The sequence below is a fragment of the Mus musculus genome, chromosome X (genome assembly GCF_000001635.26).
Source record: "Mus musculus strain C57BL/6J chromosome X, GRCm38.p6 C57BL/6J".
Lineage (NCBI taxonomy): Eukaryota > Metazoa > Chordata > Mammalia > Rodentia > Muridae > Mus > Mus musculus.
Genome location: NC_000086.7, coordinates 76,383,564 through 76,398,544, shown reverse-complemented (window position 1 = coordinate 76,398,544; position 14,981 = coordinate 76,383,564). Strand labels below are relative to the sequence as shown.

General features: G+C 36.4%; 1 protein-coding gene across 3 annotated transcripts; it reads right to left on the bottom strand.

Moving 5' to 3' along the window:
- Positions 1–565: 565 nt before the first annotated feature.
- Positions 566–13,222, bottom strand: Cldn34b4 (claudin 34B4). Of its 3 annotated transcripts, none has more exons than NM_001033799.2 (3): positions 5,026–5,195; positions 2,341–2,407; positions 566–1,431 (listed from the first exon to the last, which is right to left on the bottom strand). In NM_001033799.2, exon 3 carries the CDS (start codon positions 1,404–1,406, stop codon positions 771–773), a length of 636 nt encoding a protein of 211 aa, NP_001028971.1. In that variant the 5' UTR covers positions 1,407–1,431; positions 2,341–2,407; positions 5,026–5,195; the 3' UTR covers positions 566–770. The 3 variants fall into 3 exon arrangements, with proteins under 3 accessions (NP_001028971.1, NP_001343325.1, XP_006528276.1); NM_001356396.1 differs by having other exon boundaries at positions 5,054–5,195; XM_006528213.2 differs by lacking the exon at positions 5,026–5,195 and adding an exon at positions 13,027–13,222 and having other exon boundaries at positions 706–1,431.
- Positions 13,223–14,981: the final 1,759 nt, after the last annotated feature.

Below are 14,981 nucleotides of genomic sequence, written 5' to 3'. Positions count from 1 at the left end.
ATCTCTGAAGCTATCTGTTATAGTTGTCTCTGGTTAGAGCTTGTTCCTCAGGTGACTCTGTTAGCCTCTATAAGCAGACCTGGGAGGCTAGCTCTCTCCTTAGTTTCAGTGGGCAGAGTATTCTCTGCAGGCAAGCTCTCTTCTTGCAAGGAAGGTACCCAGATATCTGGTGTTCGAACCTGCCTCCTGGCAGAAGTTGTGTTCCACTCACCAGAGGTCTTAGGATCCCGTGGGGAATCCTGTGCGGGCCCTTGCGGGTGTTGGGAGACTCCGCTGGCAAGGCACCCCGGTGCTGGAGTGGAGTGGAAGGGACTTGTGCCCCAGGTCAGGCCTGGGTGGTCTGCTTCCCTAGTTACCGCAGTCTCAGGTTCCGTGCGACTGGATTGGGGCAGACGCTGTGTTCCACTCACCAGAGGTCTTAGGATCCCGTGGGGAATCCTGAGTGGGCCCTTGTGGGTGTCGGGAGACTCCGCTGGCAAGGCATCCCGGTGCTTGAGTGGAGCGGAAGGGCTATTTTTTAACTTTTGTTCACAGTAAATAAAACACAAATTTGATAAGACAAAATGGATTATGGATTAGATTTTATTTTTTGAAAGTCCATAATCCAGCAATGAAGTAATGAAACAAACAAGAATACAGAAAATATAAGAGACCAACATGGTCATTTTTCCTCAAAGGCTAAATTGAGTTCTTTGAAAATTTATGTAGACACATTCCTTCATTACAGATAACTTTGGATTTTGAATGTTATGTAAAGTAGAAATTTACTTTTAATATTTAGAACATACTGGCTTGTCTACAGGAAAATTTGAAGTAAGCAAAATTGTGCCACTTAATAGAAATAAAACTGCAGCTATAAATGCCAAGGCCATGGCACTTCCAATTTCCTGAGTGTCTGGCTGGGAAGGTATATTGAAAGATGGTGGAAATATTATACCCTCCTGGAATATGATAGATACATAATTAATCAATATGGCAAGGCAAATAAAGCTGCTAGAAATGATGTTCAGAATTCCAGATAGACCAAATGGATTGTAAGTGGCCTTTCTATGTACTCTCCCCTGACACACATTCCAAAGGGCAATAATGGTGGTGACTTTTCCAACCAGTCCAAAAAAGCTAGAGACCAGTAGCAATTGTTGGATCATTCTGATATTCAATGGAAGGAAGGTATCATGGTAGTTGTATTGGTGACATATTCTCATATTCCTAAAGTCCTCATCATACTGGAGAGTACAGACTCTCCACATGCCAACAAATGCTGTGGTAGACTTAAAGACCACAGGGTCTTGGAAGTGCCACACACGCCACTGAGGTAAGCCTATGGAGATACAGCAAATTAGCCAAGCCACAGTTGTCAAAGCAAAGCCTCCCATTTGGCTATTGCAACGGTTTTTGATTAACATGATGATCACAGTGAATATTCAGCAACTGCAAAGAAATACAGGTAAGAATGAGGATGGGTTCTCAGACCTCAGACAGTTTACTCAGGGGAATTATACCAGGAACAAAGAATTATGATTGATAAAGTGGCCCTTGGCTTTGGAGATCTGCTACTGGGGATGTGGTTTGAAAAATCTAAGAGAAGTCCCCTGTGGAAATTATGTCCAAACAGGTTCATAATCCACTAATCTTATAACATTTGCACATCTGATATTTAGACTAGTCACAATGGAATTTGGTCACAATTACTGAGCCATCAAAATGGTTATCACAGTATATGTATGTCTACAAATGAGAGATACTGAAATTCAACAATTGAGTAAATGATTCATGCTCTATCCACTCTTTAAAAAATATGCCAACAATAAAAGGTCCAGGTACCATAATAGAGTCAATGTGGGATGTTTTGGACTCATCATTTTCATTTAGTATATTTTTCAAGACATAATATTCTATATCTCTGGCTGGTCTGGAACTGTTCCCTCATCCAGTCCCTTAACTTCTGGAAATTCTGCTGAATTTTGCACCCAAGGGCTAGTATTAGGGGCATGAGACATGACATCAAATCACTCACATAATGTTTTCAAGGGTAAACAATATCTAACATGTGAGAGAAGCTTGCTCTCCCTTTTTCATATTGACTACTTTCTCAGGATAATGAAGTATCAAAATTTGCTTACTCATTCATTCATCTTGGGTGTTTGCACTAACTCCAAACTTATTAAAAATAGTACCATATGAATAAACATGCATATATAAACTTGTGTTGATGTATTGTATAGTTATTTTTCATAATAAAGCATTCAAATGCAGGGCTATACAATGTCAAATACGTATTGAATGTACTTTGTAATTTACAGAATTTTCTTTACAAAACAGTTGTACCCTTTTACATACCCTGCAGCAAACTTAGTTTTCACCTTCTTTATAATTTCCTTCACATTGGCTATGTGCAATACAGCAACTGAAAGATAGTAAACAAATGGAAATTCATAAAGTGATTGAAAATTGACTTATTCTGGTATGTGCCATATAATACATTTTATACATTATCAAAAAGCAATGCATTTCACTGAAATATTTAAAACATGTCAAATCATAAGAAAAAATTTTAGACATAGATAATGTTCATAATAAGGCAATTATAAACTACCCAGATGCTGTAAATTTGACATTCATAGTTTGATGGTTAGTTTTGATTGTCTACTTGAAACAATTTAAGACTTATCTGGGTTAGGACTCTTAATTGAGGAATTGTCTAGATTTGGTTGAACTGTGGGACTGCCTGTGAGGGACTATCTCAGTTACGTTATTTGAATTAGGAAGGCTTTCGTAGTAAGAGTACCACCATTACCTAGGAAGGGGATACTGAGGTGTACATGCTTGTAGAAAGACATTTGAGTGTTAGAAGGAATGGATGAATTCCTTTGCCCCTCTTCTCAACTATGGATATCATGTGCCTAGATGCTTCAGATTATTGCCACCTTAACTATAAATTATTCTCTTCATATGCACCCTTTCTTATGCCCAGAAGAAGAAATTTTAAGGTTGTATTTCAAGGTGTTTCAAAAAGTACCCATGAAGGATAATACCCACTAAGCCAAGAGATTTGAAGCCCCCAAAAATGGCTTTCACAGGTAATATACTCGTAGGGCAGACTATCAGCAATATGGAGACAAATGTCAAAAATAAAAATTCAAGTATTGGTTCTGTTGAACATATTAACCCTTTCACACAATGTTTAGTTTTAACAACATGATGAAATTGAACCACCATAATGCAAATACCTCTGTTTGATAGCTTTCAGTTATGAGCAACACACCTCAGGAAATCATTCAAGGAACCAAAAGGAGCCTAAATAGTGTGTGTGTGTGCGTGCGTATGTGTGTGCGTGTGTGTGTGTGTGTGTGTGTGTGTGTGTGTGTGTGTGTGTTATAGTTTCAAATTCTTCAGTTGATATACTTAGATTCTTCAATATGTGGGTATGAAAAGGCAGAATGTGAGGGCAGGTCATAATAGTAATTGACCTCATAGTGGATAGGAAAGAGAGACACACAAATGACCAGGGAAGAGGTGCAATCTTTTTTGTTTTTGTTTGTTTGTTTGTTTGTTTGAGACAGGGTTTCTCTTTATAACCCTGGCTGTCCTAGAACTCACTTTGTAGAACAGGTTGGCTTCAAAATCAGAAATTCGCCTGCCTCTGCCTCCCAAGTGCTTAAAAGGGATTAAAGGTGTGCGCCACCATGCCTGGTGAGGTGCAATCCTTAAAGGCAAAGCTTATACTAAATCTTCCAGCTACATAACACTTTAAGTGTCTAGAAGCTCTTTTAAAAGCACAACCAGATAGAAGAACACATGTGGCAACACGGATGAGGCTATGCACCATGATGTTACATGGAATAAGTCAATCAAGTTATCCCAAATAACCTTTGAATCTTATTAAAATAGTCCCTAGGGGCTCAAAGCCATCAAATCATAATACACAATTGTGGTTGTTACAGGGCAAGTCAGGCATTCAATGGGTCAGAATTTTATTTGGAGAAGATGGTAAACAGTACTGGTAATCTCACAACCCATCAATGAATTCTCTTTATGCTATGAAACTATACATTTAAATGATCAGAGGTTAATTTTGATAGGAATGTATTTTTAACCTCATCATTCAGAAAGTAAAATAAAATGAATAGAAGCTCTATGTGAGACTTTGGACTATGCACAGACAGGCTGGTCTCCAGTTGAGCTGAGGTCTGAACTCAGGTGGTGATAATTCACCTACATGACATGGTAGGTGTTTCCTCATGCTCCTGGAACTCTGGCTCCCGCCTAAGTTACCACCCCCCACAGCCCCCGCAATAGAATCATGGATAGAAGTCACATAGGCAATGCCCAAACTTCTGACCTTCAGGCTAAACTCCTCCCCATTTACCTAGCAACAGTGAAGACCATAAAATGGGCTGTTCAGCCCCTGCTTGCTCTCTTACTTCTCACTCTCTTACTGCTTACCCTTCACTCTCACCCCCTCTCACCTCTCTCTTTGTCTTCTCTCCTCTCCTCTCTCCTTCTTACTCTCTTTCTCTCTAGCCTTTCTTTTTTCTCTGTCTCTGTCTCTGTCTCTGTCTCTGTCTTTCTCTTCTACCTTCTCTCTTTCCCCCTGCCTTTCGACAATAAAGCTCTAAAACCATAGAATGTCTCTGCTCAGCAAGGCCCACTGTGCTTGGAGGATGGGACAGGTTTTCTCCTAATGAGCTGTTTCTAATCTCCCGTTAGAAGGCCTTCCTGTACTCCTGTCAAGATCCACTGCCCTCAATCTCGCAGGTGTTGGGAACCTTTCTTCTCTCATCCCTCTCTCCTATAACGCTGGTGGCTTTAGCAAAGTAGCTCCAGGGTTCCCAGATAGGGCTGCCCCTTGTCCACCCCCTGAAGAGAGTGGGTCAGAGGCTTGAATGCCCACCTAGGACTGAGAAGAAAGGATATGGCAGCTCTCCCACGCCTGACAAACCAGACAATAAGTAAAACTCTGGCGGGTGTGGGTCTTCCCCCTTCCCTAGGGCCCCGTTTTTAGTTCCCTACAGCTCTACTAACCAGAGATACTGTCTTCAAGTGAACTCACTGATGGTGGTAGATTATGTGGCAGGGCAGTCAGGTATGGAGTCCAGTGGAGCTGACAAGGAAAGGGGTCCTCTCACTTGTCCTTTGAGGTTCCTTTACCATCAGCTCTGAGTCTGGCTTAATACTGGACTTCTTCTAATTCTGAGAATTCTATTGTGTCATCAAATTCCAATGACTTCACTGTCCTGTGTTCTGTCATCAGCGTTTGAATATCTTGACACTTGATGCTGTGGGGGAGACTGTGGCATTTTCTTTGCTGTCTTTTCTCATGTGTAACCTTTTCCGAGCTTTTAGTATGCTGTGTATTTATTAGTGTGACTCTCTGTTCATAAACTAACTGATTCAGACTTGTATGCCATCACTTTCTCTTTCTCTATCTTTGGGAAATAATTCTTATCCTGTCAATGGAGGTGGCGTTAGCTTAGAAAAATCCTTGCCATGTATAGATGCAGTTGCTAAAAGAGGAGGCCTCAACACTTGAAGTATGAGCCTGGCTAATTACTCATATATATATATATATATATATATATATATATATATAGAGAGAGAGAGAGAGAGAGAGAGAGAGAGAGAGATCCAAGCATATGTTATGGACAATGAGATTATAGCTGCAAAGAAAGGCAAAACTTCTTAAGACACATGCAAAAACATTTTGATTATAGTTCAGATTATTTTAAAGCAACTCTGTATTACATGGAAATGGACTAAAATAAAGTTTCCCATATTGCTTAACAAAAAGAAGATGCTATAAATGTGTCATGATGGGGATGGTTAGATGGCGCTAGCTTAAGAGTACTTTCCTCTCTTCTAGAGGATGCAATTATGGTTCCAGACACTCTTGTCATATAGTTCATAACTACCTGTATATTCTGCTCTAGAATACCCAATTCTCTCCTCTGCTCTCTGTGGGTATATGCAAATACATGGCATACACTCACACTGACTCATATACATACACATAACGAAAATTATCTTGGGGCTTGAGAGATATCTTAGTGGTTAATAGCTCTTTTACAGTACTTAGGTTCAATTTCTAACACAAAAAAACAGCATCACATAACCATCTGTATCTGTATTTCCAGGGGATTCAGTACCCTCCTCTAGCCTTTCTGGATACAAGAAAACAATTGATGCATAGACATACATGAAAGATATGTATGTATGTATGTATGTATGTATGTATGCTTTTAAAAATTAATCTTTTGAAATGTCATTAATCCAATGCTATTTATACTTTCAGGAAAAGGGTAAGATGCAGGCTGTAAGGAATGTGATAGCTGATGGTGTGGGATAAGTAGCAATACAGTATTTTCTTATCTTGTTTATGATTTTTGAAAGGCTTATCATATAGCTCTCAGACATTTTGAGACTATATTTCTTTAAGCTCCACTTCAGAAGACTGATTTTAGCATGTGCCACTCTGCCCTTCTTAAACCTGAATAAGTATCTAATATTTTATTTTGAAGTTAAATGACCATTATATTTGTTTTAAATATTATATAATACATTGACCTATATTTCAGTCATGAATGTTAGATACCTGTCAGAATTGAGAAAAATAATAATGACATATAAATTTCTCCCTATATTTGGAAAACTATGTCTAGTTTCCTGTAGTCATTATGCTTCTAGGCCATATGGATACTATTTATTATTTTAACTTTTTTGTAAGAACTGTGAAATCCAAATTTAAAAGTTAAGTTTTAATGTCTAAGATTCCACTGTCTCCTGTTTTGAAGATTACTCCTGGTGAGTAGATTAGAATAACTGGTAAAATAAGCACCTCTACTGTATTCACTTACTAGGAAAACTATTAATTACAGTAAAATTTTAATTGTGTATATATCATCAATAATTTTTATACTTCATAAGTTCCATGAGCTTCTGAAAACCCCATCTTAACAATAATAGTAAAATTAAAAATAAATCCTCTGTGACGTGTTCTGCTGACTAATTTGTGTGAACTTTACACAAGCTAGAATCACCCCAAAAGAGGTAACTTCAATTGAGAAAATATCACCATTATATTTGCTTATTTGCAAGACAGTAAGATTATTTTCTTTTAGTGAGTTATGTGGGAGGGCCCAGCCCACTGTGGGTAGTGTCATGTCTAGGTAAATGATCCTGGAGTTATAAAAAGTAGGATGAGAAGACCTATTGAGGAAACCATGGAGATTACAGTCTCTGCTTCAGTTCCATCCAGCAAGTTCCTGCTTAAATTCCTGCTCTGACTCTTCATCACAGTTGACTGTGATAGAGATTTGTAAACCAAATAAATATTATGTTGTAATAATTCCTACTGAAAACTAACATTAGGTCCCTAATTTGCTCCAATTAACCAAGCAAGAGGGAAAAGAAAGGGTGGGATAATGAACTGAGGGAGGGGTTTTCAGATAATACTTTATAATCATATACCAATTTCATGTATACTGAACAATATCCACAACACACAGATGAAATGAAAAATTGAGGTCAGAGCTTTATAAAAGGTATTCAAGGCTTAGTAGTAAAACAAAGTTGTCAAATTCATTCTAATATAAGCCAGGTAGTTAATTAGTATTGTTTTGGCAGCCACAATGCCCTGTCCACCATTTTACTCTATCCTCTCAAAATATAGGGGTCCCAGAGTAAGAGTGAATGTTGGACAGTTCTGTTTCTTCAAAACTTGTTTTATGGACACTACTATTTAAATTCATGATATATTCACATGATTGGAAAATTCTTTGAAACAGTGACAGTATCCATACTAATTTCATAAAACCAACTAGCAAGTAGTCAAGACTATTTCTGAATGAAAACCCATACCTTGATCAATAAATTAAAGTTCCACAAAAAACAAAGATTGCTCAAAGGAGGCATTTGGACATTTTTGATCACAGACCACCTTAGCAGGTTGTAGGTCTTTGGAAAACACCTGTAGATATCTCAGTAATGCTGTAAACAGACCCTGAGAATGACTAATTTGTTAAGCTATTTAACCATTAGTTAAATTCCAAATATCAAGATGACTTGACTATACAAAGGAATACTATACAAATGAAAATTATGCAACTTCACCAAGCCACAGCACCAGCTACAATTAGCACTATTGTGTAATTTTCAGTTTCCTGAGAATCTGGCAGGAAGACATATTAAAAGCTGGTGATAAGTTAGGCACTTTCATATGTTATTGTATTGGAATTGTAGTACACACACAGTACAGTATGGCTAATTCAATGACAACCATGTGCATAATCCCTGAAAGAACTAATCCATTATACATGATACTGTTTAGTATCTCCTTATACATGTTCCTAAATGATAAAATGCATAAGAGTTTCCTTATTCAGACCAAGAATGTTGGAAGACAGCAGTAGGACAAAGGAATAAATGTACCATATTAGATGTACCAGTGACATACTATACTGTTGTTGGATTTTCTGTCATAGTGGTAAGTGCTGATTTTCCACATTCACACAAAGATTTTCTTAAGATAGGGAAAGGTGGGCTCATGTAAAAACTACTGTTACTATGATAGGATGCTCATGGAGATGGAGAAATGATCCATGCTACTTATAAACAAAGTGAAGTCTGTGATATGGCAACTGACAATTGAGTACAGGAAGAGCATAGTGGCTGAAAACACTGGGCAACTGAAAAATGCATCCATATGGGTTCCTTGGGCCTGTGACAGTGTCCCTTGAAGAAAAAGTTCTAGAAGTGATGAATGTTTCAGAAGGTTGGGCTTTGTCCCAAAGATCATCTGCTGGGAGAGGAGTCTGAGCAAACTATGAGGACTGTAAGGTCACATTTATACTGAGATCCTGAAAAATTGTACACCTTACTACTGCTTTCACTTCTGACTATTGTTCCAGATGCACAATCATTATGACTATAATATTGAGCCTTAAAAATAGTCGTTAATGCACCATTTGTAATAGTAGTAAATCCTAAACTACTTCATTGGGACAATTGGATAAGTAAATAATGAAAATTGTATAACATTAATTATACAAGTGGGTCATATATACAATGTGTAATATTTTGAGTTCAACACTTGATACTTAACTTGATCTTTTCTTGTTGGTGGTAGTGGTGGTGGTTTTTTGTTTGTTTTTTGTTTTGTTTTGTTTTAGACAAGGTATGACTGTGTCTTAATTAAGTTCTTATTACTGGCCTTTAACTTCTGACAGTTGTGCTGTCTCTCCGTGAAACATGTTAGTTTGGAGTCATAAGCTATTATATCCTATTAATTAATAAGATACTGTTTTCAAGGTCTACCCATGTTGTAGCACATGTAAGATTTTTTTTCTGCTTTTCTGCTAACTAGCATTATTGGGGTTAAACCATTGTAGTTTGCCTATTCACTAATTAAGTTTAGATATTTGTAGTATCTCTAAGAATTATCTAACACAAACATGGTTGTATACATGAAGAAACATACATTAAATTTGTTGTTGATTTATGGTCACATTTCTTTTGGGTACATCTGAGCTAGTTGAATTTGTGTACTTAATATTTTTAAAATTTTGTACTCTTGCCAACAAGATATGAAAGTGAGACCTTCTTTATGAGTTCTCTTACATTGCTTTATTTAATATTTTCAGAGACAGAGTCTCACTTGTCCAGAAAGGCCTTGAAATCACTATAGCACTCTGGTTGGCCTCATATTTGCAACCCTTCTTCTTTGGCTTCTTGAGTAGCAAGAATTATAAGCAAGTTCTACCGTGTCAGCCCATTTATTTTTTTATTGCAGATTATTCCTGAGTAGTCACTCAGAGTCTAGTCTTCCTAATGCATCCCAGTGCAACCTGATATTAAAAAATTCTCCTGACATAGTATCCTAAGCCATTCTATGCATGACAGGCTGTGCCAAATTGTTACTCTTTCTAATTATAACCATTGTCAATTTGATAACCCAAAGTAAATCATTTACAAGTTACTGGATATAATGAGCACATAATAAAACAAACAGCTTGCACACTGTAATTATGGATATAAACTAAATCACAAGAATATGCATTAAGTAAGTTATTAAGATAAAATTTAACAGGAATAGAGAGATTTTGAATTTTTTCCTTTGAATTAATATTTTTCTAACATCTCATACACCAGAAGAACATACTATTTTATAAATAAAGCTAAAAATAATCTATTATGGATCAAATAATTATAGTGCTACCATCCTTAAAAGTATGCATATATTAGTAGCTAGAGGGATGGCTTAGTGTTTTGGAGAATATCTGTTGTTTCAAAGAATTTTGGTTCAGATCTTAAGATTCACATTAATTAGTTCACAGCTGCCTGAAACTCCAGTCCCAAGCAACTTTGGCTTCCATGTGTATCTGCACAAATATGCACATACCCATAACTCCACACACGAGCACACACATAGAGAGATATGTTTTATTTAGTTGATTCAGCTGAGCATTAACAAACATCATAACATAAAAATTTTGGCTGCTCTGTAAAATGATAACCATGCAGTAGGTAGTTCTCTGAGGATAGCTTTTTTCTATTTGCTTTGTATGTGGGAAACTTGAATTATATGTATTTATTTTTTTTTGCTTTGTTTGTTTTTACTTTTGTGGTTATATGGATTGAACTAAAACCTTGAGCAGCATTTAGTCTTTCTTATAGTACCTGGATGCTTACATTTTTAGATATTTCTTCCACAAGCTTGACTTTTTACAAAAAGAAAAAGGACTTATCTATAAACTCAATAGCCAGGAGACAGAGATAAAATAGATATGGTCAAAGGCAGTATAGTCTATGTAGTAAGTTCCAGGCAACACATGGATATTTAATATAAATTTCAGAAAAAAGTACATTAATATCAATAAAATAAACATAGTTTCAAATAATAGAAGATTAATTCTAATACATGCATATACCCTAAACATTAATATACAGCAAAAGACTCTTTACCTGTAATACTTTTCATATGTCAAAAAAACTCTTTGAGGAATCTGAAAATGTTACAACCAAAAGCCATCTCAGTATAGAGTAAGCAAGTTTTTTACTGTGATATGAATTTATTTGTGTAAAGTTAGAGAATGTTCTTACTAGATATGAAAGACTTACTTTGAAATCACTATGTAGTCTCTACACTGGGGCATCTCTAGGTTGTGACAGAGATCTGGCATAGGGAAATCACTCAGGAATAAGTGCAGATATATGTGCACATGTATTTACCATGAGTAAGGAAGATCTAATATTAGTTATAAATATTACAAAAGTGTATTGTATGGCATTGTCTTAGTTTGGGTTTTATTGCTATGAACAGGCAACCTGACCAAGGCAACTCCTATAAGGATAACATTTAATTGGAGCTGGCTTACAGGTTCAGAGTTTCAGTCCATTATCCTCAAGGGAGGAACATAGCATCATCCAGGCCAGCATGGTGCAGAAGGAGCTGAGAGTACCACCTCTTCATCTGAAGGCCACTAGGAGAAGACTAGCTTCCAAGCATCTAGGATGAAAGTCCTAAAGCCCACCCAGACAGTGACACACTTGCTCCAATAAGTCACACCTACTTCAGCAAGGCCACACTTGCAAATGGTGTTACTCCCTGGAACAAACATATGCAAACAACCACAGGCATTCATGATAAAATTATGAAAGTACAAAAATGCTCTTTTCTTTTATTGTCGTTTATTTACTTTTATTTTTAATTGTATATTGTGTGAATTCCGTCTGTGAATCCATGTACTGTTTGATAGAAGAGGCATCAGAGGCTCTAGAACTCAAATCATACTTCTTATGAGCCTTCTTACATATTTTTGGGGAAATAAAATTGAATCCTCTGCATGAACAGTATGCTGCCTGAACTACTAAGCTGTATGTTCATCTTCCTTGTTTCCCACATCTCTGAATATACACAGGTAATCAAGAGGACCAGATGTTGGATCCATTCATTATGGGATAATGTATGGAAAGGTATCTGAATGAGATAGCTAGACTTTGGGAAATGTTTCCTTAATAGTCACCTGGATTATTTCCCCTGCTTAGATAGAGAACATGAGATAATAATAGAGATGAATAATGGTACAGTAAACCAGAGAGATCCACAAAGACAGAACTATGCCATTCTTCAGAATCATGAGAGTTGATTGATCACTTTTATCATTATAGCCTAAGAATGGTTGAAATTCTAATTATTGTTTTTAATGTTGTACATGTTCCATCTTTACATCTATCTCAGTATAATTGGAAAAGCATTAAATTAACCATAGCAAATGCACATACCTCTGTTGATTTGTATTGTTTATTTGCGGTTAAAATAGACTAAACCACTTAAAGTGGCATGGACTATAACAAATGTTATAAATATCCCCATATTTTCATATACTTGAGTCCATACCTTTGGATCGATTGGTTTAGATATATTGTGCAGGTTATTATTGTGGCTAGTTCAAGGGTCAGATTCTACTCACTTCCTGGTGTACTGGAAGTAGAAAAGGGACAAGAGAAAATCTTCAAAACAACAAAGATTAATTTCAATTTCCTCCAACTATATAAAACCTTTTTAACTGTTTGGAAGCTCCCAAAATATTACCTCCAGATAAGGGTACAGGGATGGAACAAAAAGATAGGGTACATCCAAATAAGAGCACCATGGTAAATTAGAGGCTAATTCAATAGATAATATAATGATGTTCCTATGTATACCTTTAGAGGACATTAAGTACATGAACGTTGCCAATCACAAAAGATAAAACACCATGTTATTCCATACAATGTCCTTATGACAGGCAAATTGACAGAGATAGAAAGCACACTTGTAGTTTCTAGGGGACCAAGAAGGGAGAAACAGAACCTGAAATTCACTGAGGGCACCAATTCTATTGTGGAAGACAGTTGATAATCATTCTAAAATACTATGAATATATACAATACTTTGAAAGTATAAATGTAAAAAGTAAGCTGTACACTTTAAGTGTGGATTTAAACCCATACCATAGAGCATAGAAGATAGAAAGAGCCTCTACTGACCTTTAGTGGGTCCTCAAGTGAACTAGTGACTATCAGTGGTTCAGAACAGGTGGTTAGTTGGGCTACCAGGACCAAGGACACTCTGTTCCTCTCTTACACCACTCACCACTCCTCTCACACTCTTCTCACGTTTCTTTAGGACTCCTGAATGGATCCAGTTTGTCCCAAAGTCTTGGGCAGACTACAGTCCTGACCCACAGTTCTGAGAATTATGTGTTGTCACCATATTCCAAACTGCTGTGACCTCACAATTGAAGTTTCAGCCATTTTAGTGAAGTGAAATTTTGTGGGCTAACCATAGCATTATATGTGGATACACACACATTACTGTATGTACACCGAGAGAGAGATAAAGAAAGACAGGCAGAAAGACAGACAGACAGACACACACACACACATATATATACATATATATATATATGTATATATTACTTAAAATTAATATAAATTTTAAGGAGCAAAGTAAAAGGCTCAGTGCTAGAAGTGTTTCCTTGTATATCCCCTGATTTAACACCACCACCAGAAAAAAAAATCTTTATATAAAGAGTAATTATAGAGAAATAAGCAGAGCAGTTAAATCACTGACCTTCCACATAACACATTCCTTCTCCCAGAGATGTAGCCACAGTTCCCTGGACTTTATCCTTTAGTATAATGAATTTAGAGACAAAGGACATTACTTGCAGAACATTGAGGCCCTGAAAGCAGGACAGGTCTCCCAAAATGTGATTCCCAACACCAGGGAAACTTTGAAGTATGGCCCCAGAGTCTTTCCTGCCTTGTGACAGAGGCTAGACAAGTCCATATCACATGTAAAACTTACCATAACATATCATGAAAACATACCATCATGCTGCCTTTAATATTGTACTATCTCTTCTATTATTCTCCTACTTTAATGCTGGGTTATACTTGCTTGTGGTCATGAACCTCTCTTCTAATAAGTTGAGCTAAAAAGGGTAATTTTCTGTCAAGTCTATTCTATGAATATGCACTTCATTTGGACAATTAGAAATATGCTTGGTGTCCTTAATTTCAAGATTAGGGACAAAAGATCCCTCTTGATAAGTAATGTCAAATCTGATGGTAATGAAATGATTACACTGGATGTTTCTTGAGCTAATATTATTATGAATTTATTCTCTCATTATACTGAGTTACTGATTTCTTATAATTGAATTTTGAAAATTATTAATTAATAGAATTGTTTCTTTTTTGTTTTTGTTTTGGTAGAACATGATTTTAATATGATCAACTGTTAATACTCAACAAACAGAATAATTATTTTAAGATACATTTTATTGTTATGTCTCACTTTTCATTTCTGATTTTATTAATTTGGATACTGTCTTTGTGCCCTCTGGTTAGTCTGAATAAGGGTTTTTCTATCTTGTTGATTTTCCAGCTGGTTTTGCTGATTCTTTGTATACTTCTTTTTGTTTCTATTTGGCTCATTTCAGACGTGAGTTTGAATATTTCTGACTTCTACTCCTCTTGGGTGTATTTGGTTTGTTTTTCTCTAGAGCTTTCAGGTGTGCTGTCAAGCTGTTATTGTAAGTTCCCTTCAGTTTCTTTTTGGAGGCACTTGGACCTAGGAATTTTCCTCTTAGCACTACTTTCATTTGTGTCTCATAAGATTTGGTATGATGTATCTTCATTTTCATTAAATTCTAAAAAGCCTTAATTTCTTTATTTCTTCCTTGACCAAGTTATCATTTTAATAGAGTATTTTTCAGCTTCTATGGTATGTGTGCTTTTTTTTTTGTGATGATGGTGGTGGTGGTGGTATTTAAGAACAGCCTTAGTACATGGTGTTCTGATAGGATACATGGGATCATTTCAATCTTCATGTACCAGCTGAGGGCAGTGTCCAACTATATGGTCAATTTTAGGGAAGGTACTGTGAGGTATTGAGAAGTATATTCTTTTGCTTTAGGATGAAATGTTCTATAAAT